Below are 27,687 nucleotides of genomic sequence, written 5' to 3'. Positions count from 1 at the left end.
ATGAAGTCTGAAGCGAAATAAGAGAAACGGAGACAGAGACTCATTTATCTAACAATTGTCCAGATGAGAAACAGACACAGTAACAGCATGTGAAGACCATTGTAACTATTTCCCAGCATTTGTCCTAGAGATCAAATAGGCTTATAGGTACAAAGAGATTGTGCAGTTCCCAACAGTACTGAATTCAAACTCCTGCCCCTTCAAAAGCTTTGTGCAGCATTAGCATTGGGCTTTTTAAAATCCTAAACTAATTCAGATGATGTTAGCAAAACCTGTAACTATCCTGTCATCCAAATCGGAAGAGGCATAGCTCAGTAAAGAACACATGCTTTGCATGAAAGAAGGCCTAAATTCAATCCCCAGAATTTCCAGACAGTGCTGGAAACTCCTGTCTGAAACCTTGGAAAGCATATGTTGCTCATTGTCAACAATACCAGGCTAGATAAACCCAGTGGTTTGACTCAGAAGCTGGCCACTATGTCTATTCCTAAATCATGGTCCAACTCAATGGCACCAAGAATTAAAACATTTCCTCTCACCATCCCAGCCTGGAATCTCCTGTTTGCCAAGTCTACTAATAAAAATCTGATATGTAATACCTACTGCATAGTTGCCATCAGGTCTAGTTTGGACCTCAGGCGTGTTCATATTTGGAGTAAATGCTTCAGCTCATATAGTTCTATAGAAAAATCTTTTAAGAGATTGGTCTGTTGACTTCCTCCCATCACTTCCAGCCAACATGCTTTTCCATGTTTCCCAGAGTTACTGCTGGACGGGAAAAGCGGAGAGTCATGCTAACTATAGGCAATAATTTGTTGGAATCTCTTTGCGATATAGCTTTGTTAAACTGAATATTTTGTGAATTCTTCAATTTCAAAGGAAACATTTAATAAGCTGTCATTTACTAGTATGTCCTTTATTCCAACTTCAGTTGAAGGAACAATGAGGAAGTCCCCATCTGCTGAAAGATGAGGAATTCAGTTTTCTGATAAATACTATATTTGAAAAATATGTTTGTGTTTTTCCCAAATATGCATTCACATTCTTATTCCTATTATCAAAGAAACTGAGACTAACACTTTAAAACATATCTGTTTATGCAGTACAGGACCAGAGAGCAGTTTTTCTTGGGAAGTAACTGGCTATACTTACGGAATGAAATCCCAAGGGATGGAAAAAACAGCACTATCTTGCCTCTCCTCCATAGTTTATCATTTCAGTGCAGATTACTACAGCTATAAATAGCTAGTTGAGAGTAAACATTTGCCTTGGTCTTCGGTGCAGTGTTCAAAGAACCATGTTTTCTCTTTGCACGTCCACACTTCTCCAGAGACCAAGAGGTACAAACCCTAATAGTTAAGATAATGTGCTTCTTAAGACACTTTTGTACTGTTGAAGATCACTCTTAGACACTTGAGTTTCCAGAGCAATTTAGGTTTGATGGCTGACTGGAAAATAATAACAAAATAGCAACATTCCAGGGTTTTGTGATTTTTTATTTGGCCTTTGGGAAAGTTTCTAGGGGAAAAAAAAGTATTAAGGGGATCATCTGTAGCTGAAGACTAGCTGCCTCCCGTCTGGCAACCTCAAAATGTGTTGAATTATACTTTCCATCCCTCTATATTTTGTTTTTAATTGTGAAAAATATCTCATTGTCCTTTATTGGATTTTGTCATCTTTGTAAGTCCCTATCGGTAGGTAGGTAGGTAGGTAGGTAGGTAGGTAGGTAGGTAGGTAGATAGATAGATAGATAGATAGATAGATAGATAGATAGATAGATAGATAGATAGATAGATGATACACACGCACATCTTTTAAATTAGTAAACTTTATGTAAGATGGATCCAGGGTATTATTGCTTCAATCAACTTGCCAAGACAGTGTACCTCACATAAGTAGATTGTAATGTACTGCTGAGAGGCAATTGTCAATTGTTTCTCTTATATGTATGTAATTTTTGGAAATGTTTAACTCAGGCACCAAAATATCTCATGGTATCTCTGAATTGCTAATTTACAAATAATAATGTTGAATGTTTATCGTTGCTTAGACAACACTTGCAGAAAAACTCTCTCCCCACTGTTTTAAAGAAGTTTTTGGCAATTCTTCTGGTTACTAATCTGACTTACTTTTTTCTACTTACATTGGAAGAAAGTTTCTATTGCTAATGGGAGTCTGTATTATGTTTTCATAATCCATTTCTTTCTGTAAAATGGAAATATCAAATAGATGACGAGTTGAAAAATCTGCCTTTCTTTTTCCCCTTCTAACAGAAGAAGGCATAAGTACATGGCCTGACTGGGCTGACTCCTCTAATAGCATTCTTGATAGGAGGGGAACAGAAAATCTTTTGTTGACTTTTGTGAGGGAAATCGAAGGTAGCGGGCTAAACTATTACTGATGATTCAATGACAAAGCTACCAGGTATATTGTTGGGGACATTAAACGTCTAAGAAGGCTAAGGTATGGTGAACAGAACTCTCCACATGCCACCCGTCCATTCCTCTTCCTTCAATTAGTTATGAGTGGAAAACAACAAAGCTGGGCTTAATAGATACCCAGATACCTACCTATTTTCAGACCTACATGTAAAGCTATATGTCCTTTAGGTATGAAAACTGCTTTTAGTACCTACCTACCTACTTACCTAGGAATAAGACCCATTGAATTTAATGGGATTACTTCTGAGAAAACATGTATAAGAGTGTCCTATTAAAATGCTAAATTCTTCATTCACGGTATTATATGGTCAGTAATTGCAGACTATTTAAGCATCTAATTTGGTCCTTAAAGCCTCCTCCCCACCAAAGTCTGAAAAGGTGGGTATTGCTGGGTATACTCCATGTAGCAGGAATTTTTTTAAAAGAAAAGTAATACCCACCTCAATGCAAGAAAGTTGCCTGTTCTGTTTCTTAAAAAAAGTAAGAAGAAGAAACAGCAGGTTTGTTAGAACCAGGTATTATAATCCACCTAGTGTTATATAAATTTTGGAATTTCCTTGAAGACAAAAGATTATATGTTCTCTGCAGTTTAAATCTGTTCTTACTCCCACAGCACTGACTGAAACTTGAGATGTATAGTAATGGCTGAAGTTGCACTCATAATATGGTTTGTTTGGATTTTACTTATGTGAACCCAATAATCATGGTTTGTTAAGTGTAATTTATCACTTAGTTAATTATACAAATCCAGCCAACTATTGTTGATTCAACAAACCACAGTTAAATAAACCATTATGTGAACCTGTCAAAGACCACCTAGTGAATTCTATAGTGGTTCATATACAGAAAACCTAGATAAAATATCTGTAAAATAGCATCAATTACTGATAAATTACAAATTTTAGGGCCTGGTTGTGTTTTGAATCCAATGACACAATTAGAATGGCCCAGGATTTAATATACTACTTGCTAAACAGGTAGAATATTCCATGTTTATTTGGCAAAGGAGTTTGAACCAATAGTCACTTATGTCTCAAGAAATATAGGTTACTCTAAAGAGTAAAGGATACTCTAAAACTTCTGATAAAAGGTTGGCCTGTGGTAAACAGTTGGTCTTAATATTCTTTCATATAACATCAGGCTTACTACATTTTTGTACTAATAGTTTAAATGGCAGTTACACAATGGAGTTGTGTGTGGGAGTTGGACTAGTATATTTCTCTGTGGAAATTGGTAATCAAATTTTCCACCATTTAAGCAACATTCTGGTTCTGTTGAGTCATGATTCACATACATCTGGCCCAAAGAAGGACATTCGTGCACAGAAGTGGGTCTGCACCTAAATATTTGTTGGGTGAATTAAGTAGGAAGCCCTGTTGAATAAAGAGAAAAACGGAGGAAGGATGTTTCAGTGCACACAGCTGTTGGGAGATGAGGTTACAATGCAGCTAAACAAAGCAAAGGAAATAGATCCCTCCTGTGTACAGTGAGATGGAAGCAAGCAAGAAGCTCTTTGACATCACCCAGACTGAGCATTGGATTACTACAAACAAGGACTTACTGACAAAGGAGTGAGGAAACGCCTCCTAAGCTCTGCAAGGACAACTTCATCAATCGGCGGCGTTTAGAAACAGAAACAGCAAGTCTGAAGCGAGGAATACTCTAGGAACTCTGGCCATTTGCCATCCCAAGCACACATGTGGGACTGAACTGTATCTGAGCCTTGAATTTTAAGAGACCTTAACTTGTTGGTCCGAGAGCTGCTGAAGCCATTTCTGTGAGTAAAGTTGTGCAGCGTGCTAAACTGTGCTTGATAACAACTGTAGAAATGAATAATTTTACCCCTTAGAGTTAAGGGAGTTATACTGAAAGGACAGCCAAATTCTAACAGAGGGATGTTGGACTGATGGCATCAAGTCCTCAGGATACTGGTTTTAAATGTATTATTGTAAGCATTTTTTCCATAAATATTTGTGCCAGCCTCCTGCTAACATAAACTTTAATTAGGGGAAAATGTGTGCTTCCTATCTATCAATCATATATTATGGGAACAACTCTGAAATAAAAGTATGAAGTATTTCTTGGGGTAAAAGAGGCATGTAGTGGATTAAAGTTGTTAGAAAACCTGTCTTTTTCAGAAACAGCAGTGATATGTCTCATTGTAGTGATCTGTACACAATTGCTTGGCTCTGAAGATTATTGCATACTGCTGATGAAGGAACTGGAAAAAGAGAAGCTATTCATCTTTATCTCTATGATGTCACTAACAATTGATTATTAAACTGATTCATTTCTTCTGAAACATGAATATGTACTGCTTACACTTTTTTTTCTAATTAACAATTTATTACATAGAGCCAGGATTTTTTAATGTTTATCCTTACAATTATAATAAAGCATTGAACAACAACAATGAAAAAATTAATTTGGGATACATTTGCTAATGTTTGATAGCAAGCTTTTGAGTTTTAAAATACTGGCCATATGATCAAGGTATAGTTTAATGGCCAAAATAGGAGGAGTGGGAAATCTGAAATGATAAATTGGCAAAGTTTTCTGGTAACAAACTCAGATGTACTATTAAGTTGTCTTACACATAGATCATTGATTCATCTAATCAACTATTGTCCATTCTAAATTGGCAGGATTCTTCCAAGATTATAGGCAAATGTTCTTCTTAGCCTGTCTATCTGCAGTATTTCCAGCTTGAATTTTTTTAGGGGGTTAACTTAAAACTTTCTGCATTCAGAGTATACTTTCATACAGTAAAGTGTAGCTGCAGTAAGATGGTCCTTCTACCTTTACAAACGAATGACTCAACATGAATAATCCAGTCCAAGTGTTATTAAATGATAAAAACCTATAAGATGGGACTGCAAGGGATTAGAATCATAGATACTTGCAAAATAGACTGGGCAGACATCCATTTTACCTGAATGTATTCCTGTTTAAACTATTGTAAACTTGTCTTTAACCAAAATATATTTTGTGCTAAACTCTGCTATTTTTTGTTCTTATTTTTAATTATGCATTTTCTCTAATGGGTAAGGCATGCAAGCACCTTATCCTATTATGGCTGCAGTTTAACCAAGTTCTGACCAGTCACATAGTTTTTTAAAATTATTATATCAAATAGACCAACAAAAGCCATTTATATATATAAAATTGATAGTAGTGTGATGTAATATAGAAAGAAGAAAAAAAAAAAGCCTTGGAAATTTCCATAGGAAACAAAACATGGCTAAAAAACATTGACTTAATTACTAAAAAGCATAGGGGGCAAATAGCAAAATATACACCACGTGCCACTTACATAGTTGTGTGTGACATCATGATAGAAGTACAAATGGGTAGAACTTGAATTGTGATGTCCCAATCCACATTTCATCATTTTGGCATCATTCTGTCTGGCTGTGAATGCCTATGCTCAAAAGCCATTTTTCTTGTCAGTTCAATTAAAAAGCAGCAATCTACTGCTCAGTCTACTTCACATAGCAATCCACTGCTCAACATTTGATGCAGACTCATCCTTCTAATGTATAATATTTTTTTTTACTTTCCCTGAGATGCAAGAAGTCCACAGTTCCCCTGTATTAGAAAGATATAGCTAAGAAAAACATTTCCATCCAATATGCAGTTATGGGTCTAAAGTTATGTTAATGTCCATTCTGAAAATTTCAACTCAAAATATGGCATCATTAGAACAAGCCCCACTGTGTTAGTTAAGGTTTGAACTCTTGAATTGCATCTTCAACAGCAATCATCCATTATTCTATTTTCTGAGGTAACCAATATGTACAAAACAAAAAAGTATGTTGTAGTCTCCACATTTTAAGATGAAAACAAATTCTTAAAGTAAGTTTCCATTATTTCACAATTACAGGGCCATCAATCTCATTATTCCCAAAGTCATAAATAATTAGTATGAATTTCATCTGTTTCCTATATAATGGCCTCCTGTCTTTGGAGCTACAACTGGTTTTTCCAAAACCTTTAACAAATATGGAATTTCAGAAGCAGCAATGGCCTCATGTCCAAATAACAAATGCTTAAACGGAATAAACTGCCAAAAAGCACTCCAAGTAAATTAAGCTTAATGTTGAGTTCAACAAATGTTTTAAAAATTACTGACAGAACTGAGTTGGCCCAAGGTGAATAATATTATGAGAGTCCCAGTTTATTCCTCCTCAAAATATTTGTTTGGTATTTTTAATTTGAGATAATTCCATAATGTAAAGTGTTTATTCTTTGTATCTGCAACCCAATGGTTTCCATATATATCATGCAGCATTAAAATCAGATATTCAAACAAATCCCTAATCAAGCAAGGATCCTAATGCTTTCCAAGAATCCAGTCCAAAGGAGTCACTTTCAAGTTGAGTCCAAAGCAGAAATGAATTTTGAAATCCCTTGTTCCAGCCTGACCAAAGCTAAAATAAACACATAATGATAGAACTGCAAATGTGGAAAATTAAACCTACCTTTCCCAACGTGCCATTTATATAATGAAAATCTCAAAGGATGCTCCTGTCAAAAAATGTTACTTAACAGCATATAAATTCACTTAAAATAATGTGAAGGAATAAAAATAGGAAGAGCTTTTAAAATATAAATGAAGCTCAGAGTTAAATTCATGTAATCAAATTACCTTACCTCTAACAATCAGAGGAATGCTAGACCATCTATAGATCTTGTTTAATTTGTGTAAAATTGAGGATATGTTAAAATTTAGCAGGTTAGGGATGAAAAGGAATCTTTGTATCAACATAAAGGAATCAGAGTAGAATCTAAAATACAAACCCTCATTAGTTTAAGTCTTATATCTTCCATATATATATGTGTGTGTGTGTGTGTGTGTGTGTGTGTGTACATACACATACATACATACTGTATGTATATCCCACCCTTTTTATATATACTGTAACTCAAGGCAGCAAAATATCTAATACTCTTGCCACCTATTTTTTCCTCAGTAACAACTCTGTGAGATGATATATATTATATCCTATATCTTCAGCAGTTTTTTTTTTTCAGTTTTACTGCATGCATCTTCAAATATGTGGATGGATGAGAAATTTTATATGAATATGTTCATTTTGCAGTTCTGACTGCAAATGCATACTGAAATCTGTACTTATCAAAGTTTTCAATGTAGTTCGTATCTCAAGACATCTTAAGAAAAGTCCATACAAATAAATGTATATATTACTGGGAGGATATGTTTGAACAAAGTGGCATTTAATCGCAGAATATTCCACAATGAATATTCTTTAGCATCTTTTGAGCATATTCTCATGATAAATGCATATTGACTCCAATACATTTTGAATGTCATGACTGTTCCTCAAGGATTCTGGGAACTGTAGTTCTATATAGGCAATGAGGGCTCTCCACCTCAAGAGAGAGGTCATGTCTATTAAATCAGTCTAGTGCATAAATCTATCCTTCACAATGAAATGAACACCTTTAAATTAGGGATAGTGAATGAGATTATTTCTGGGTTTACCCACACTGTTGCAGCAGTGCATGCTATCTTGTGGTTTACTCAATTAAAAAGAATGTAAAGGTGAATTTCAAAGCATGACATCAACTTGGTTTGCCACATAAAAGGATTTCCTTTCTGGAACAAACAATAGCTTGTAAAGCATGTGCTTAGCAGCTGCAGTGTTAAAACATCTGGACTGACATCATTGGTGTAACTCAGATCATAATCCTTACCACCTTCATCTCCATCCATATCGAAATTGTATTCTTTTACTGTATAATCAAAGTCTCAAAGTTTGACTCCTGGTGTCTTTATAGATATGATTGTGTAGTTTATTTGGCACCAACACAGAAGTGGTTTGCTACTGCCTTCTTCTGGGATGTTCTCTTATCTTCCCATTCTAATCTTCAGGCCTGGCATTTACTGATGGTCTTCCATTTAAGTACTGCCTAGGTACAACCTTGCCTAACTTCTAGAGAACAGCCAAAGCTGGCTAGGTTCTGCCACTTTCTAACTGGGAAACCAGATATAACTGTACATAACTAGAAATAAGCTTACCTATTCTAAAACCAATTTGTCTTTTTGAGAAAAACATACTAGGTTTTGAAAAGGTTAATGCTTTAGGGTTGAGATACTGTATGTCAGTGAAAAGATATACATTTATGAAACCTAATATTTGCTTTTGGGGTTATAGGAAATTATGATTTTAATTTTTAAAAAAACTACTTGTAGGGCATAGGCCAAAATCTATCTACTGAAATTCATATTCATGTCGGCACATTTAATAAAAGGCCCCAAAGAGTATGCTTTTTGGGCTATTGGTTTTAACAGGCTTTATAGCCTGAAACTAGTTGTGACTAACCTGATGTGAAATCTGCTAAATTTGTGGTGAGTTGTTTCCAGCCAAACAGGCATACAGTTGCAAACCTTAAGAATAAAAGGCCATTCTCTACACAACAGCCCATTGGATAGATTGGGAACTGAGGCTGAGATAAATCTGTTACTTTAGCTCTTTACCCCAGAAAAGACCTATTGTAGCCATAGAAGACAGAAGCTGCTAAATGAGCATCATCTTAGAGAAGCTTCCCAGACCCTGGCTTTACTCAGATGTGTTGGATTATAGCTGTCATCATCTCTAGTCCCCTCAACAGCATTTGGTAGGCCTTCTAGTCCAAGACATCTGGATGGCAATAGGTTATCTGGTGATTATGAATCCAGTTTCTTAGCAGCGGGATGACAAAATGCTTTACTCTCTTGCTGAATATCTGGAGTCATTTATAGTTAGTTTTTTTCTTTGTGAATAATGAACCCTGCTCTTCTCTTCCCCAGATCTTTTGATTTTTCCTGGGGGCATAGTTTCCTTTTCAGTCCTCTTTAATTTCTCTGGTCCCCTTGAATATAAATACATTTTATTTGTAAATAGGAACAAAGTTGAATTCAGGACTTGTAAAGAAACTACAGAAAGTGAAAATCCCATATGAGAGACATATACGTGTGCATACACACAAAGATAATTACCTGAGCACCAGACATAATTAAATCAAAGCAGAAAAAAGTGTATGCAAGCTAAGATAAAACATATTCTGATATTCCTTTATCCTGGTATTTTTAGCACAGATGATAAAAAGTGACTGGAAGTTTGTAATGTGCCACAAAATTCAGTCCAAAACATGATATATGTACTGAGAATCAGATGTAACCCCCCCCCATATTTTAAAACATATTTATTCAGAATTATGTTAAAATTGTTAACTGCTGCTTTTCTCTATTATAAAAAATACACAGGAAAACAAAACGTGGGTAGGTATCAGTTCCAATACACAGCATGAATTTGGAGGGAAAGAGCTGAAGCTCATTGGAGTTCCTTTATTTGTAGCACCAACACAACTTATCCAAACCAGGGTCCTTCCAAATATGACATACTGGAAAGCCCATTGATGGACTGATTATGTGTAATCAAGTCCATCAGTGCTGTAATTGAGTCCATCCATCTTGATGCAGAAATCCGATAATCTTTGCCAAATATGGCAAGACCTTGTGGACTGAGGACTTTGGGAAATGAACCCATTTGCTCAAGTTGGCAAAGACTAAACAACATCAAAAATATTTTTGCCTGAAACCTTAGTCCAAATCGACAGTACTAGACCAAAAAGAAAAATTGTTTCAGTTTCATTTGTAGTGAGGAGTTCAGAAAATAAATTAAGGAACCCTGTATAATCTAGATGGGTTTACTAATTGCAAATCTACCAATTAATTGTGATTCATTAATTTTTTAGAATTTGAAACTTTCTATTGATTCAATTTCTGATTCAAATCTGGTGTTATTTTGACATTTGGGGTCACATGGTTGGTTTAAAGAATCCAAAGGAAGAATTTGCTAAGCACTAAATGCCTTAGGATTTTTTATCATGTTTATAATACCCTCAAAATACTTCTTGGAACCTTAAAGTGTTGATACTGGACATTTGTGAGCTGTCCTGTACAGAAATAAAATTAAGTCAGGTATGTTTGAAGTGGTTGGTCATCTTATTGTTTTAAGGGCAACTTCCCACTGTGTACATTGTAATGAAATCCACCCTCTGCAACCTCTGTACTGTTAATAGACTGTTATGTGATCAGAGTAGATGGAGAGAATGCTAAGAAAACAAGAAGATCCTCTATTTCCTTCATGCTGTATCAAACCAAGCTTGTTGATGCAAATCTGTCCCATTGGTCATGAAGTGTTATAGAGAACCAAGTGATCTAAATATAGCCTTAATTCTCTGCCTTATGAATAATCTACCATGTGATGACAAGACTGGAGTAAATTGCCTGAATACAACCTAGCTAGATTAGTATATATTTTGCATTCTTGCCACATAAAGCAATACTGTATGTCTGGAGAGTTTTCTAAGAGCTTTCTAACAGTATATTCCAAAATTGGAATTGTTCAGTTCTTTCAATGGCAAACTAAGAGAAAGATTACTAGCTCATATTTTTTTTAATCAAGAAGATAAAGGAATAAAAATAATCATGTCTTCAGAGAATAAAAATCTCTGTTGCCACTGGGCAAAACCTCTTTCCATAGTGATACCCTCCTGGGTGCTGTTTTATTTCTGTTTACTAAGAGCTGTAGACTGAGTGAAGGGAATTTCCTACTTTCCTACAGACAACATGAAATTCATTTTCTGTCAGGGCAAGCGTAGGCTAGGGGAGAAGAGATTCATCCCCTTACGAATATGAAGCCCCGTAGTCTACATTGGGAGTTTAATGTGAGGCAGTTCTAGGTCTCTTTGAAGAGAATCACTGGAGATCTAGTAGAGATCCAAAATCTGCCAGGCTTCAATAATGAAGTTCCTAAAACCTGGATAATCTCATGAAAGTGAACAAACAATATTTATCTGAGAAGAAAAACATCAATACTGAGATGCAAGACAAAGTGGAAGAGAAAGTGACCTAATTAATTCTAGTTCAGAGGTGAGGGTTTTGGGGGGGGGTTTGCAGCCAAGGGATGCATTTTATGTTGTTCTCCTCCTCCTAGGGGTCAGAGATAGCATGGCTAATGACACCATGATATCACAGTAATAGGCAGAGGTAACATTTTGGGCCCATTTTTGGTTTTAAATGGGGTGGGGGTGGGGGTTAAGGGGCAAAAGCCTGAGATGAAATTCACCCTGAATGGTGGTGATTTTTAAGGGTGAAATGACAGAGTTCCAAGCCACCTTAGAAAAAGTGAATAAGTGGACCACCAAACTTGGGAGGTCCCATTATGAGTATTTCAAGCAGCAGGGGTGGCCAAGTGTGAATGACAATGTTTCCTGGTAGTATAAGCTGTCTCATACTTAGATAATTGATGCCTGCTGAGAAATTTTTAAACTAAATTTCAGGGATTTCAGTGGGAATCTTCTGCATACAAAATACTGTATATATTCTTTCACTGGACTGTAGACCTCCAAGACAACAAATGAGTTTGTATAAAGTAGATTTCTATCTGAAGGGCTGCCTAGGCAAGGCCCAGGCAAGGAATAGCAGTAGGAGCCTTTAAATTAGCACCTGGATAGCAGACTGAACAGTCATAAAAATCTCTACTGTATACTGTTGGTTGTATTTTAATTAAAATAAGTGTTTCCATGTGTGGGATTCAGAACAGGATTGGGCCCAAGGGTTAGATCCTTCCTTTGTGGGCCTGTGTTGGTAGGGCCAAATTCACCCTCCATCCACAATTACATGATCTAATATCAGGAGCTTTTTGAAGCTGCTGCTCTGAGCACTTGCAAGAGCTCTAGCCAATTTGCTTGCAAGTAAAACTTTGTCTGATCCTTCCCATGAAAGCTGTTTTCATGGGAAGACACAAGCACAAATTCTGTTTTGGCTGCTGTAAGTGTGGCTATACTTGATCTTGGAATGATGCAGGGAGAGAAACTTGAAGGAGAAGGTAGAGTTTTGAGGAGAGGCTGATGGGCTTCACCTGAGGTCTGTAGGATGGCCTGTGGTCAGAGGCTGCTATTTCTGAGATACATATGTAAATAAGCACATGCAAATGATATGCAAAACTCTTACATACCTTTTGGGAGGGTAGTACATAACTGGTCACCTATTTGAAACCTAACCCCAATACAACTTAAATATTCTTTTTAAAAGCTACAAATGATTCCCAATTCTGGGGGATTATCTGTAGGGGAGGGGTTGCAAGGAATATCCTGACCAAACTGCATATGCAATGACAGGAGCAAATCTATTGTTCTGCCTTTGTGAAAATTATGGGCATTGAAACTACCTGTCCTATAAAATCTGACAGGATGGCCATGCTCTGGGTCCTTTTTATAAAACAATGTCATATTAGGACCCAGGAGGCATGCCTTTTCTATTGTGATGTTGCCCTTTGGAACATCCCACCCAAGATTTGGAAAAGAGCTAGCTTTGCCTCTGGGCATTGAGCAAGGGTGGTGAAGCTGGTGAAGAAGCCCACTTGTAGTGGGTGATTGAGAGGATTTTAGGTTGGTGTAGAGGGTAAGGAAAATTACCTTGATGGAGATACCCAAGATCCATCTCCAGGTATCTGAGCCATTTCCAAATGTTATCTGAATGTTCTGGACTCAAAATACATTTTACCCTGGCAATGGAACTTGCATATCTCCATGAAGGACATCTTCCTTACTCTCTACAGCTGGCCTCCATTACATCATGCTGTTTTGGTACTTTTATTTTTGTTGGTACTTTGTGTTTGGCCATCTAGAGCCACAATTTGCAAGTTGGATAGCCATATAAATTGGTCTAATAAACAAATGCAAGCAGAAATACAACATTGTCAATATACCTGCACAAGAATTAGAAACAAGAAGATCACTCTTTAGAAACAAATGCTTTCCAAAAGTACAAAAAAGAAAGTTCATGACACCTTCAAAGACTGAGGCTGCAATCCTGTACCAGAGTATCTGGATATAAGCCCTATTAAAATCAGTGGCACTTCTTAGAGCTCTGAAACAACTGTAAAAGATGTGGTGTGGACCTTGAGTACCAGTGATAATGAAATAGCGTCTTTCAGTGAAATATATACAGAAAAAAATGAAATTGCAGTTGGCCAAGACATGATTAAGTTAAAAAGAATATATATATATATATATAAGACACATGTTACACCTAAGTCAGTTTAAGTTGGAAATAAGTTGTGTGCAAATTTTTTGGTGTTTTTTAAGCCTCCCTTCTGTGCAGTGTGTGCAACCTTAAGCCAGATATGTCTTGTTCTAATGAGAAAGTTGCCCAGTTATGAATCAGTGGTCAAAAGGTCAAAAGAAAAAAAACGAATATAACATTCCAGAAATATGTTGCAAAGTATACCAAGTGGTAGGAGGCAGGTCTATGGCTGTAATCTTCCAAATGTCTTGAGTCGAATTTTGGGCTTGAGTTTGCTTCTTTTCTCACACTCCCGGAAGTGTTGTGTTCAGATTTTAAAACTTGATAATGTTGCCTAAGAAACTCAGGCACCCAAGTGGCGTGAAGCTGGAAACAACCTAGTCCTTGAATTTGACAGAGAAACACTCAATACCTTTGCAAAGTTGCTTTTTCACACACCCCATCCCCAATAACAACCAAAAGTACCACCCGGGGTTTGTTTCTTTAACACTTGCAACAATCAAGGATTCAGCATACAGCCCTATTGTTTGATTGACAGTCCCCAAAAGGGCTAGTTTTTGCACGTCAAAGGAAATGGCTTTGGCTCAAAGGAAAAACATGGTTTCCTAAACTTCAGAAGGAGGCATAGATGCCATGCTAAAAATGCTAGTAATGAAGCCTAAAATTCCAGGTAACAATAAGAATCCTCCATTAAAGTATCCTAGGGGGAAAAAACTGTATATGTGTATATGTACACACCCACAGACAGACAGACAGACAGACAATATATATATATATATTATATATAATAATAATAATACCTCTGTGTGTATATATATGTCCTAGAGGTGGCTTATCACCATGTTCTTGGGCAGCAAACAGGGAGATCTCACAGCCTGTGAAGAGCTCTTCCTTATTCATACCACATTGTTGTTTTGGACCCATAAAACCCAAGGCAATGCCCCAAGACCTGCATTTTTACAAAGTTAAAGTAGTAAATGACTCCGTTCTGACTTCTCAGAGCCTTGGGAGTCACGTGGGCACTTCAGTTGGCCTCACTGATGAAGCTGTCGGAGCCTAACTGCCAGGTTATTTGAAAGGGGTGCTACACGGGGAAAGAGGTGCAAGTCTCCCATTCTCTATGTCTGAAATGAGGTCAACAGGGCTAGGTGGATGGGGAAGGCTGTTCCGTAAAGATATTTCCCCTGAGGCTGGCGCAAGGCCTAATTTGAGGCCTGGCTGGCTTGTCACCTTTGGAACTAGGCCCCTGGTTGCCATGACACTCCCTTTATTCTGTAGGGGGGCTCTGTAAAGAGTAGAGCCTCAGACCAACACCAGATCCTGCAGCAGTCAGGCCCCCAGGTGAGGGTAGAAAATAAGCCAGGAACAGAGGGCTCACATTGGCAAGGGGCACTCCGAAACAGAGGCTGGAAGAATAACATGCCCTGCTACAGAAAATAGGAGAATTTTAGAATGAAATGTCCGTTTTATTCTATCTCCATGTCTCTGTTGCTACATTTGCTGCTAGCAGGAGTCTGGGAAAACACTGGTTTTTGGGTGCTTGTTTGGTCCCTATTTTTACTGTAGGGGAATCTAGGAAAAAGATCCTGATGTGGGTTGCTTTAATAATACTTGGGATTTAGACCCCTCTGAGTTCATGAATTAAATCTGCAGGTGGGGGAAGACCTTGTCTTAAACCCTGATGAACGATCAGGCAGAATGTAGTGTGCATTCTGCCGTTTCATGCATTTTGTTGCTGCAATTTGCTTTGAATTGCTAATACTCTCCAGAATGACTGTCTTTTATTTCTCACTTACCAGTCTAGTAAAAGAAAAGTAGCTTATTTTAGTAAAGGAAAGCTGGTACGGAAGCGCACACACACACACACACACACACACACCCCTAACCCCACATGTGAAAATGTTAAACATGCCTTTGAAAAAGGGTGTTTAAAACAATGACTTAAAATTTTGAAGACAGCAGAGGAAAAAGTCTATTTTCCCAGTAGTGTCTTAAGGAGTCTTTTAGCATCACCCAGCCATTGTTAAGGCAATATAAAGTCTTCATCATCGTTACATTGGCACAAAATGGGTGGATGACTCAAGAAGTCATTATTAAATCGCTAGTTGGGTTCCTGCCAGGGTGAATAGTAAAGACTTAACTATTTTACTCAGTCTCAGGGGGCAGGGCAGCTATGACTATTTCCCTAAATGAGTAATTATTTATAGATGTGTTCCTGGAATGTTTGATTCCCAGTATATCTTGGCTTTAATCTGTGATTATTATTTATTTTAACCCAAATTATGGTTTGTGGAGTGGTACACCACTCAAAGTTGATTAGGGTAGCTTATAAGCCCAATAAATAAATGAATAAATAAACAAAATAAAATAAATGGTGTGAAGGAAAGATGAAGATAGATTTCAAAGTCCAATGATTTGGTTGCCTGCACTATGGTTTAGCAAGTGGACATAGGCATGCTGAACTGTGATATGCTGTGGGTCCTATTACAATAGATGTAACTGCTTTGACCAAAATACCTGCTGTTGCTAAGTTGATAAAAGTTTTCCACATTCCCATTCACTGCAGTAAATCCAAGAGTGCTGAGCTGACCAGGTTAACATTTAGAATGTCTGAAAACAGAAAGGGAACCTTTCTCAGACAGTGTCAGAAATGCCATGTCAACATGAATGGAGACATGTTAGATGCACAAGGTGTTTGTCTTCACTGCAAAGATGAGGCAAGAGAGGAGCACCCAAAAAATCAGAAAAGCAGAAGGTAAGGCAGAGTAAAACAATAAGCTTGGATTATATTACAGAACTCATTACAAGAAGAGGGGTGATAGCTAGTGATTAGTTAGAAAGACTTTAAAATAAGCAAGCAATAAACAAACAAACCCAGGGACAAGTTGTCTTTCAGTAGCTGTTGGCCATGTTAAGACAAAGTGTTGAAGTTCAAAGGCATTATAACTCTAAATCAGGGGTGGACAACCCACCAGCTGCATGCAGTCCCAAAGTCCCCTTTTTGCTGTTCCAGGAAGAAAGTCCAAAATCAGGCCACTAAAATTCTGTGCCAAATCACTGAATAATTGTCACAACACTTTCCACTGAATTTGGATGGAAAATTAAGTAAAGTAGATGTTAGTAAACATACAAGAAAAATTGAACCCACTCCATTATTCAATTGCTTTTAACTCTTCATGTCACCATGGACATTGTTTTGTCAGGATTGTCTGTCAGTAATTGCTTCTTTGAGTTCTTGTAAGGTCATACTTGTGTCATCAGTGATGGTATGTAGCCACTTTGTCTTCATTTTCATTTGACTTTAATTTTTTTTTTTCCCCAGCATCAGGGTCTTCTCAAATGACTCTTGCCTTTATATTTTGTGCCCAAAATAAATAAGAATTAGTTTTATTATTAGTGATTTCAGTAAGTAGTCAGGTTTTATTTTATCTAGTATTGAATGATTTGTTTTCTTGTGGTACAAGTTATTCTCTAGTAACAGCTGGTCCACCCCTGGAGACTGATAGGCTCAATTGGGTTCCAAAGGGAGCTGGGGTTATACCCGAGGATCTGCTGCATGGTCTAGCAGAGGCCTTGGCCACCACCTGGAATAGGAAGGCGGCCGAGGCCTTGGACAAGATCGTGCCCGTGCGACCTCTCTTGTTTCATCGAGCCCAACACTCCCCATGGTTTACGGAGGAGTTGAAGGTCTTGAAAAGGATTAAGAGATGTCTAGAGCGCTGCTGGAGGAAAACAAGGACCGAATCCGACTGAACACAGGCTAGAGCCGCTATTAAGGCCTACCTTGTGGCAGTAAGAGTGGCGAAACGTAAATATTTCTCCACTCTTATTGCATCTGCAGAATGCTGCCCGGCGGCCATGTTTAAGATCACCTGATCCCTTTTGGGAAAGGAGGGCCCAGTGGCCCATTTACAGGGCTGTGCAGAGGAGTTTTCTGGGCATCTGGAGGATAAAATCGCTTGGATCCATTCCCAGTTGGATACCAAGCATGGGGCATGGCCTACTGAAATGCCCAGGGTATGGACTTACCCTGTTACCTGGGAACAGTTTGATCCTGTTGGACCTGAGGAAGTGGACAGGATCCTCCAGACTGTTAATGCCACCACTTCTAGATCCATGCCCCTCCTGGCTGGTCAAGACCACTCGGGAGGTGACATATGGGTGGGTCCAGGCAATGATGAACACCCTTGAGGGGTGTTCCCAGTCGTCTTTAAAGAGGCGCTGATGCATCCCCTCCTCAAGAAACTATCCCTGGATCCCACTGTACTGGACAATTTTCATGCAGTCTCCCACCTCCCCTTTTTAGGGAAGGTGGTTGAGAAGGTGGTGGCGTTGCAGCTCCAGAAGATACTGGATGAAACGGATTATCTGGACCCTTTTCAGTCAGGGTTCAGGCCTAGATATGGGACAGAAACAGCATTGGTCGCACTTACAGATGATCTCTGGGGGGGGGGCAGGATGAGGTAGCGCATCCATCCTCACTCTTCTTGACCTCTCAGCGGCTTTCGATACCATCGACCATGGTATCCTTTTGGGCTGGCTTAGGGAGCTGGGAGTCGGGAGCACAGTTTTGTGCTGGTCCACTTCCTTTGTCCAAGGTCGGTACACCAATTGGTGTAGATTGGGAGCAAGAGGTCTGGCCCATGGTCCCTCTGTTGTGCGGTACCACAGGGTTCGGTACTCTCACCACTCCTTTTTAACATCTGCATGAAACCATTGAGTGAGATCATCTGCCATCATGGGATGAGGTATCATCAATATGCAGATGATACCCAATTATACATCTCCATCCCGGGTGATTTGAGTGATGCTGTGACCACCCTTTTGCGGTGCCTGGAGGCTGTAAGGGTGTGGATGGGGAACAACAGGCTTGGTAAGATGGAATGGCTGTGGACTGGAGGCTCCTCTGTATCTGGAGGTTTACCATCTTTGGTTCTCAATGGGGTTGCACTGCCCCAGACAAACCTGGTGTGTAATCTGGGGGTCCACCTGGACTCATGACTCCTGCTCAAGGAGCAGGTGGCAGTCGTGGCCAGGAGGGCCTTTGCACAACTTTGTGTTGTGCGCCAGTTACAACCCTTCCTGGATCAGGAGTCCCTCCAATCTGTCACTCACGCCCTGGTCATCTTTCATTTAGGCTATTGCAATGTGCTATACATGGGGTTACCCTTGGAAGAGTATCCAGAAGCTACAGGTGGTTCAAAATGCAGCTACGTGGGCAATCTTGGGTGCCCCAAGGATGGCACACGTAATACCTTTGCTGCGGGAGCTGCATTGGGTTCCACTTTGTTTCCAGGTCCAATTCAAGGTGTTGGTTATTACTTTAAACGATGCTCCATGAGTTTAAAGCATGGGTCCAGGTTACCCGAGGGACCGTCTCACCCCCATTATATCGACCCGTCCCACCCGGTCTGGCAGGGAAGGCATGTTGCGGATCCCATCAGTGAGAGAATGTCCTAGGAGGAAGGCCTTCTCTGCCGTTGCCCCCGCCCTATGGAATACTCTCCCACCAGAGGTGAGCCGGGCCCCTACCCTCCCAATTTTTTGGAGGGAATTGAAGACTTGGCTCTGCCAACTTGTGTGGGGCGAGGAAAGATACAATCAAACCTGGGGATGGCTGGCACTTTGACGATGCTCCCTGAGTTTATTAACACCTAATTAACATCAGCCTCTTGGAAGTATTATAAAGGAAGTTTGTTTTTAGCATATTTTAATTAATTAATTAATATTTATCTGTTTTAATTAATGTTTATTCTATTTTAACTGCAAACCGCCCAGAGTCACTCCACAGTGAGATGGGTGGTGACAAATTTGAAATATAAATAAACAAAATACAAAGACATCACAGGGATTTTTTTTTTTTTTTGGCCTTTTTGATGGTCCAGCTTTCATAGCCATGTGTTACAACTGGAAAAATTATGACCTTGACAGTACATAATTTTGTTGTCAGGTTGATGTTTCTACACTTTAATATTTTGTCCAGATTTGCCATATTTTTTCTCCCGAATAACAGATATCTTTTTATTTCATGGCTACAATCACCACCCCTGTGAATAGATAAATCTATTACTACTTCATCTTACCTGCACTGGGTCAGCAATACCTATTGACATAATTTTAATGTTTTAATATTGAGCAGCAATCAGTTTCTGCATTTTCTTTTTTTCCCCTCAACAAGGGATTTCTTAAGTTTTTCCTGCTTCCATCTACCAAAGTAGTATAATTAGCATATTAAGTTGTCGCCTAGCTCTTTTAATTCCAATTTCTATTTCTTTATATCCAGTATTTCTCATAATCCATTCTGCATATCAGTTGAATAAATAAGTTGCCAGTATATAGCCATGGCACATTTCTTCCCAATTTTGATCCACTAAATTGCTCCATATTTCTTTCTAATTATTGCTTTCTGGTCATCATTCAAAGTCTTTAATAAGCAGATGTGGTGGCTTGGTACAACAACATTTTTAAGAACTATCCTAATACTCTGCCAAAGGGGAAAATATGGATCAAAATTCCCATTCTCATCCCTACTGTTGATATTATATTATTATTCCAATCTTATAGCCCTTGGTAGATGGGAAAAAAATATGGTCCCTGTCCACTAAAAGTTGCTTTCCCCCTTTTTAAAGAATATACTTTTAAATACTGTATCTAAATACAAACAATGAGGGAGAATAGTTATTTTCCAATCCTGTAAATCTCTTGAAATCATTTGGAATGATTTGACACACAATGCTGTGTGTCCCAATGGAATGTTAACACACAATGCTGGATTTGAAACCTCTTTTGTCTGATCCAGGAGTGATCTTATTTAAGAACATAAAAAGAAACTTGTTGAATGAGGCCAACTTTGAGAAGTTGGGGTTCATGATAGAGAAAAAATTGTCTACTGTTACTTAGTTGATCAGCATATAATGCAAATGATGCACTCTTTGCAAGGATTTGTATTAGTGCTGACCAAACCTGATGATAGTGATGATGATTATGATAATTTTGGAATAAACTCACTTCATATTGCATAGTGGTTAATATAAGGTGGCTTTCCTTAGATTTTCAGATGACAAAAATTTTAAAAAATACTATCTGAAAATAGTTTTCTGCTGATACTTCAAAATGGGGTCTTATCAGATGGGAGAACTCTTCTAAATGAAATTGGGAGAGAAATGTCATCTTAGGCAGACATTCCATCTCTTAAAATAGTTTTGTGAATTAATTGCCATAATCCACATTTATATTGAACATTGACAAGATAGTCTATCAAATTCTCTAATCTCAATATGTTATCAAATGAATATAGCAATCACATTATATTTAAGCATTTTCTTAATTTGCAGCACATTCATATATATTGTGCATCCCCACATGAAGATTCAGTCACCAAATTTCAAATCCCAAAATTCTTCACATTTAAGCAACTTTGCATCATTTAAATGGGCATTGTCTCATTACCTATGGCTTTTACACTGGACTAATTATCCTGAAAATAAAGTTCTGTGCATGCATTATAACAAGAGATAACTTACTACAGGTTCTTACAAAAAGCAGGCTGGCATTTTATTAAGTTAAATTGAGCCAAAAATGACTGTAAAATTAATCAGATCTTAATTATATAAGTTTTCTTTAGGTATCTTCTGAGAAGCTTGCTTTGCTGAAGATTTTCAACCTTTGGGTTCAATAATTTATAGTCATTCTAGGACCTACATTCTCTATGACCAGTTTTGTTTGTCATCATCTCTAGCCTCAAGAAAAAAGAGCTATTTCTGTAAAACTTCATCAGCTGTTGTCATATGGCATTCGATATGTAGATTTTCTTCCTTCTCTGCTTCTGACATTACCAAGACCTATGTGTACATTCAGTATTTCTCCTTAAAAAGAAAAACATATCAGGCAGCATTTTATATAGGAATCTGTTTTCAAAACATTTCCATGCAGTTCAACTAGGCCATTTATTCTGCTTGTCAGAGTAACCAAAACTGTTCTATGAAACAGATTTTGTCAAGACTCCACATAAGTTACAGTATTGTCTGTAAGTGGGGAAAATATAATCCACGACTGCCATCTGCTGGCCAAGCACGCACTGAATTTAACATGTAAAACTGTCCTCACAACCACAATTTTAAAATCAAAGCCAAGATTCCAAAGTTGATCCCTACAGTTACCCTCTTAAAGAATTTATATTTAAGAAGTAACAAAGATTCTGTCTATCTGCCTTATAAAAATGCTGTAACCAACAAAATAGTCCATCAAAAGAAATGCATTGGTCTTTAAAATGCCTCTGGTTTCTTGTTTTCCAAACAGCACAGTTGTCATGTAAAGTAGTATTATCACATATTTTAATATTTTAAAAAAAACTATTGATAAATATTTAACTCTTAATATAATTAATATCCAGATACAGGTTCATCAACTTTTAATACTACATTTTATACTACCTTTAGAAGGAAGTTGGGTGAGGCTTGTCAGTTTCATTCACCTGTTCTTCACATTCCAATTATTGATTTAAAAATGTGAACAAGAACAACAATGTAACTATACAAAACTCAGTAAACTAAGAGGGCACATCAATATTTTCTTATCAAATTGGAATGAGATACTGAATGAGGTGGCACAAAATTCAACGCTGGTCCTCATAAAAAAATAAAGACTTTGAATGACGCTCAAGTCCTGGTGATTATAAACGTCCATTTAATTTTCCTAGTAGTATTATGGAAGTGATTTGCCAGTGTCATCTCCCTGGATAAATTCATCAATGTTTTTAATTAATGATTTGGATGAAGATGTGGAAGAAAAACGGAAAACGTAATACATTTGTAGATGATAAAATTAAATACTTAATACTCTAGAAGACAGAAATGTGTTTATAGGTCATGATTAGTGCGCATTTGAATAGTATGAAATTTGATGTAGTGTGATTTATAAATTGATACCTTAATGTGAGCCAAAATTCAATTAATGCAAGGCTAGAGCAGGCGTGGTTGCCATTGTGGTTTTAGACATTAATCGTCATTTGTGCAAAATGGAGAAAAGGAAGGTTCTGTTTGAGGAAAGTTCAAGAACTACATCAGAATACAGGAGATAGCAGGTATGTTTTGGAAATGGGTTTATCCTGTTTTACTATTATATAGTGTTTCATTAATAAACATATAAAAATTACATTTAAAAATTTTAATTGCTTATTTCTGTCAAGCTGGAACCAATTACCCTATTCCCTATAGAAATATCACTTTGAATAGTGCACATTCGAATAATGCGACCATTTTGTGGGATTCATTAACCGCACTAATCAAGACCTACCTGTATTTATTTATTTATTCCATTTTTAGCCTGCTGTAATTGAAACAATTCTCAGATCTAGGCGGAATACAATAATAGGCTCAAAACAAATCCAAATTCTTAAGATAGGAAACAATTATCTTGTTTCCTCAAAGCTTAGGAGGGGAGATGCTTGATTTGGTATTGAATTTGTGACAAACATATTGAAATTATAATTAATTACAAACTGAATATGAGCCAGCAGTATGATGTGGCTGCAAAATATATAAAATAAAAGAGCAACTGCAATTTTAGGCTGCATCAAAGCAATTGTTCTGTTTTATTCTGTGATGGATAGATCCCACTTTGGTTACTGTGTTCAGTTATGGGCATCACACTAAAATAGATTCAAAGAAACTGAAACAGGTTCAGGGAAGGATAACAAGGATGATGAAAGGATTAGAAACAGTTTTAAAGAGAGATTGAAGAAACAGGGAATGTTCATTCTTAAAAAGATTGAAGGGGCAATATGATAGCACACCTCAAATTCCTGAAATAAATTCACACAGAAAAAGATAATTCTTTTCTCTGTTGTTCCAGAATGCTGGATGTTTTCAAGTGAGTTTGGATAGGAATCCAAGCTATCAGGAAAACTTTAACTTAAGTTCATGCATTAAAGGAGAAGTGATGGACTCAGTGACTTAAATGGCCCCTTCCAACTGTACAATTCTATAAATCTGGTATATGCTTGGTGAAATACTGTATTTATTTGAAAGAATCTCTAGGTTTTTTTCCCCTCAAGTAATTACACCATAGATTCTTTGGCAATACGATATTAGAGGCAGGTGAATTGTTGCTGCTGTTGTTAATTACTACTACTACTATCACTACCTCTATTATTTTGTCTAATCTTCTTTTTGGTAAGTCATTATCATAAATATGGGGTCACTTTCCTTTCAGATAGATATGGGAATTATTTCTCATCTTAACTCCAGAATTTAAAAAATATATTTCTCCGGATAGGCTCATCAACAAGCTAGAATGAATTAATTCCATCAGGAAGAATTTAGGATTGAAAAGGAAAGAGTTCTTTTGTGTAATTATTGTTCCAACAGAATGTATTGTCTATGCTAAATTTACTTTCTGTCCTGATAATACAGATATCATTCAGTATACAGACCAATACTTGTACATTCTTCCCCCTTATTTTTCCCTGCCATGGAAAATCCAGTTTTAACTCAAAGATCACCTGATATCATTGATAGCACTCAAGTGTCTATCATTTCATAATGCTTTCCAGTCCTCAGGGAAGGTTTCTCTATGATCTTTGTCTAAGAGTGTTTTCTCACTATCCTACTATGTCTCCAGGTTTGTTTTATGCTTCTCTACATACCTGCCCTATAACTTCTGCCCTGCTTCAGAATTAATGGACTCAGATATCTATTCCTGAAAACTGTTTCTGTCATTTCCAGGTTTAGAAAGGAGCCTTAAAACATCTCATTGAAACTATTGATCACCTGCTGTGGGATTGTGTTCACTTTATTGTTGAACAAGAGTTTGTGTGTGTGTGTGTATTAGTTCTACTGGTTCTACTATTTCTATTTAGGGATCACCACTGCACTCTTTTATATGTCTAAACCACTGTGTATTTGTACATGTACATCATGTGTACTCCAATTCTGAGTGGTGACATTTCAAGGACTCTAGCAATTATTTTGGATTAACTTTTCTTTGAATGAGGTCAGTTTGAAATTAATTGGCATTTTGTACATTTGTTTCCATAGGCCCAATGTTCAAGATTTACAGGATTAGAATATCTAATCCTAACAGGTATTCTAAAGTTCACTCCTCCCTGATTTTTAGGATAAAAACATCAAGACAATCAAAATTCTTCTGGCTCTTTCCCCAGTCTGATGTCAGCTGCAGTGATCAAGCTGCTTGTAGACCATTTTAGGAGCAATGCATAGCCACACCCCGTATATTGTAGAGCAGTGTTTTTCAAACTTGGCAACTTTACGATGTGTTGTTTCAACTCCAAGAATTCCCCAGCCAGCATGTTCTACCAGATGGGGAACATTCTAATCCCAGAACAAAAGGGGATTCACCTAGTTATACTGGTCTAATTGGTGTGGGTCCCTCCTTTCAACCCCATAAATCCTGAACAGAGCTATTGGATTAGGAAAAAAAATCTCTGAATTTCATAAGAAACTCCATTACATTGCACTACATTCTATTTAACCAAAGCAAATACACATTAACATCTATTTCTTAAAAGTAGACTATTACAAAAGTAACATTTTAAGGTTGCAATAATTATACTAAAGTTTCTGAGGGTACAAGGGAACCATGTTAATTTTACGTATTGTAATTTTTAAAAAGATAAATGCAGTTTTTGTAATAACAACTTTGATTCTAATGGTTCTGCTTTTATTTGTAGTTTTTATCCTACTCCATGCTGAGTTCAGTGAATCCTTTGCATTCCTTGTTTTGATCTCTGTAACTTCCCTTCAGTCTAAATGTGAGTTCTTTCCTTCTGCCTGGGGGCTCATCTTTTTTGTGGATTCTAGGTATGAATCACTTGCTCTCCATAGTATTTCCTTGCATTCCTGTCCTATTCTACTTCCCTTTGATAGCTAATCTGTGTTTCTAAAGCAAGAAGCCTTATTTCTTTCCGTGAATTATTTTGTCGTCTTCTTTGCTAAGAGTGATCCATCTGCACTGTACCCCAAGGAAGGCAAATTGGTGCATGCCTTGGAATGCTGTAATCTGTGAATAGCCTATTTGAATTGTTTTAGTGCCTTCTGAGGTGCTCTGCCCTATGTTTGAAATACTGGCTTTTATATCAGTGATTGTGGCCAAACAGGAAATGTAGAGTTTGAGGCAATTGCTGCCAAAGGTCTTGAGCCAATATTTAGCCCTAATCATAAATATAATCTCATACTTGCTACACTTGCCTGTGTATGTGTGTGTGTGGGGGGGGGGGGTTTCATATATATTCATTCCATTATTAGAAATAGTATAGCTGGGTAGAACCAGGGTATTAACTAAGCTGCTTTTCAGTTTTTTTATGGATGTATTTTTTCTTCTATGCATATATTAAAAATGAAGTTTGTTTGGATCTCAATGGCTGTTTATTTATTTTCTGCTTTATAAATAATAATTCTTCACTGTCTGCCTCCCCAGGCAGTTGCTCCAGAAACTCAACACAACACAGCTAGGGGAATTGCATTTTATTGCAACCCCAGAAGTCAACCTATTTCTAGCAGCTGATTGCCTCTGACTGCTAAACTATTGCTTTACATTATAACACTTTGGGTTCAGTTTCGGTGACCTTTCCTCTCACCTTTTCCAGAGGTTACATTTTCCACAGCACATGGTAAGAAGCTGTGTATTAATATTCTCTACATTACCACTCTGAGAAGCTGTAGTTACCAACATATTTCCCTTCACTGAAAACCAATATATAAATCTGCTATAGTGTGCCACACCTCTAGAAAATATGTGTATACAAGTTCACATGTGATTGTGAAAGAGGATGCATTATAATAGTAGCCATTTCTAATTATCTTCGGTAACATCTGAAGAAGAAGCCAACAAACCATTTCACAGTACTTGTACTTGTCTCAGTACAGAATGCAAATGATTTTTTGATAGGATGATCTTTATTTAATTGGGTCCTATGACAGTTGCAAAATATTTTTACATTCTATCTCTACATGACAAATTTTAATTTTGGAAACTTACTGACATTATGGGATGCAGTGAAGACAACTTATTTTAATACTTTTTTTTTTTAAGTAAAGATATTAATTAGCAAGTTCAGACTGTACTATCTTTTCATTATGGAATCCTAGACCAGTGGTGGTTAGACTGTTTATTATCTATGTTAACAAGTTGTCCAAAGCATAAGGCAAGGTGATGGTGCTAGTTTAGTGTGCACCAGAGATACCCTACACCTTTCTTCTGCTATCACTCACAATGATGTAACACAGTATCAACTTTGGTATGGTAAGCTGATAAACAGATCATAACATAGCATAAGGAAAAAGACAGGAATGCAGAATTTAAAGCTGACCGTCAAACATTTCATCCTTTCTCCTTCCATCAAGATTTTATATTTGTTTTATTGGATTTATATCCCATATTTTGTATCATTTATATCTTGGGACTACATAAGTAGGTTCATGTGATATATTATTTTAATAAGAATGTATCCTATACCCATTAATAGTTTCTTATTACTACACATCTTTGTTAACTAGGGATTCTGTCACATACAATGTCAGTGAGATGATGGAGACTGAGCCTGCCTATTCTGACTTCATCAGCTGTGACCGGGCTGGTCGGAGAAATGCAATTCATGATCTTCAGGGAGATGCAGCTGCCCTTAAATTGGAGAAACTAGCAAACACCATGGATATTTCTATTGCAGAAGAAGGTGAGCTGTTCTTTGTTCAGGATCATTCAGAGCTTCTCAAGCAGCTAGTATCATTCAGGAGGCTCAGATGTAAATGCTCTCTATAATTCATATTGTATTTGTTTGAATATTTATGCAAACTGTATATTATGTGATATTGTATTCGCCAGCATGTCACTATCATGACTATCAGGACATTTCTAGCCAACGATTCAAATTCCAAGGAGAGCCAGTTTGGTCTAGTGGTTAAGGCATCAGGCTAGAAACCAGGAGACTGTGAATTCTAGTCCCACCTTAGGCATGAAAGCTGGCTGGGTCTCAGCCCATGATGTCCGGCTCGGGCGACAAGCCGGTTGATCAATTACTGTCGCAATCAATGGATCAACATTTGGTTGATCCCAAAAAAGGGGACCCTGCACCTGCGGAAAAAACACTAGGAAGAAAAAAGAAGTGCCATCCTTCCTGCTTTTATATAAAGG

The 27,687-nt window shown here is 37.4% G+C and overlaps 1 protein-coding gene across 1 annotated transcript in view; it reads left to right on the top strand.

The window, feature by feature from the left end:
* The first annotated feature begins 3,917 nt into the window (after window positions 1-3,917).
* PKIG (cAMP-dependent protein kinase inhibitor gamma) overlaps window positions 3,918-27,687 on the top strand; it is a 30,255-nt gene continuing 6,485 nt past the window's right edge. Inside the window, exons 1-2 of the mRNA XM_088154553.1 lie at window positions 3,918-4,218; window positions 27,054-27,229. Coding sequence (XP_088010679.1) covers window positions 27,082-27,229 — 148 coding nt within the window. The 5' untranslated portion in view covers window positions 3,918-4,218; window positions 27,054-27,081. The remainder of the gene's footprint in view (window positions 4,219-27,053; window positions 27,230-27,687) is intronic.

The sequence above is a fragment of the Python bivittatus genome, unplaced genomic scaffold, assembly GCF_059951505.1.
Source record: "Python bivittatus isolate LINGU-HERP-01145 unplaced genomic scaffold, Pbiv_v1 ctg000700_np1212, whole genome shotgun sequence".
In the NCBI taxonomy this organism is placed as follows: Eukaryota; Metazoa; Chordata; class Lepidosauria; order Squamata; family Pythonidae; genus Python; species Python bivittatus.
Note: the sequence above shows the minus strand (reverse complement) of the source record. Positions and strands in the feature narration are given on the sequence as shown.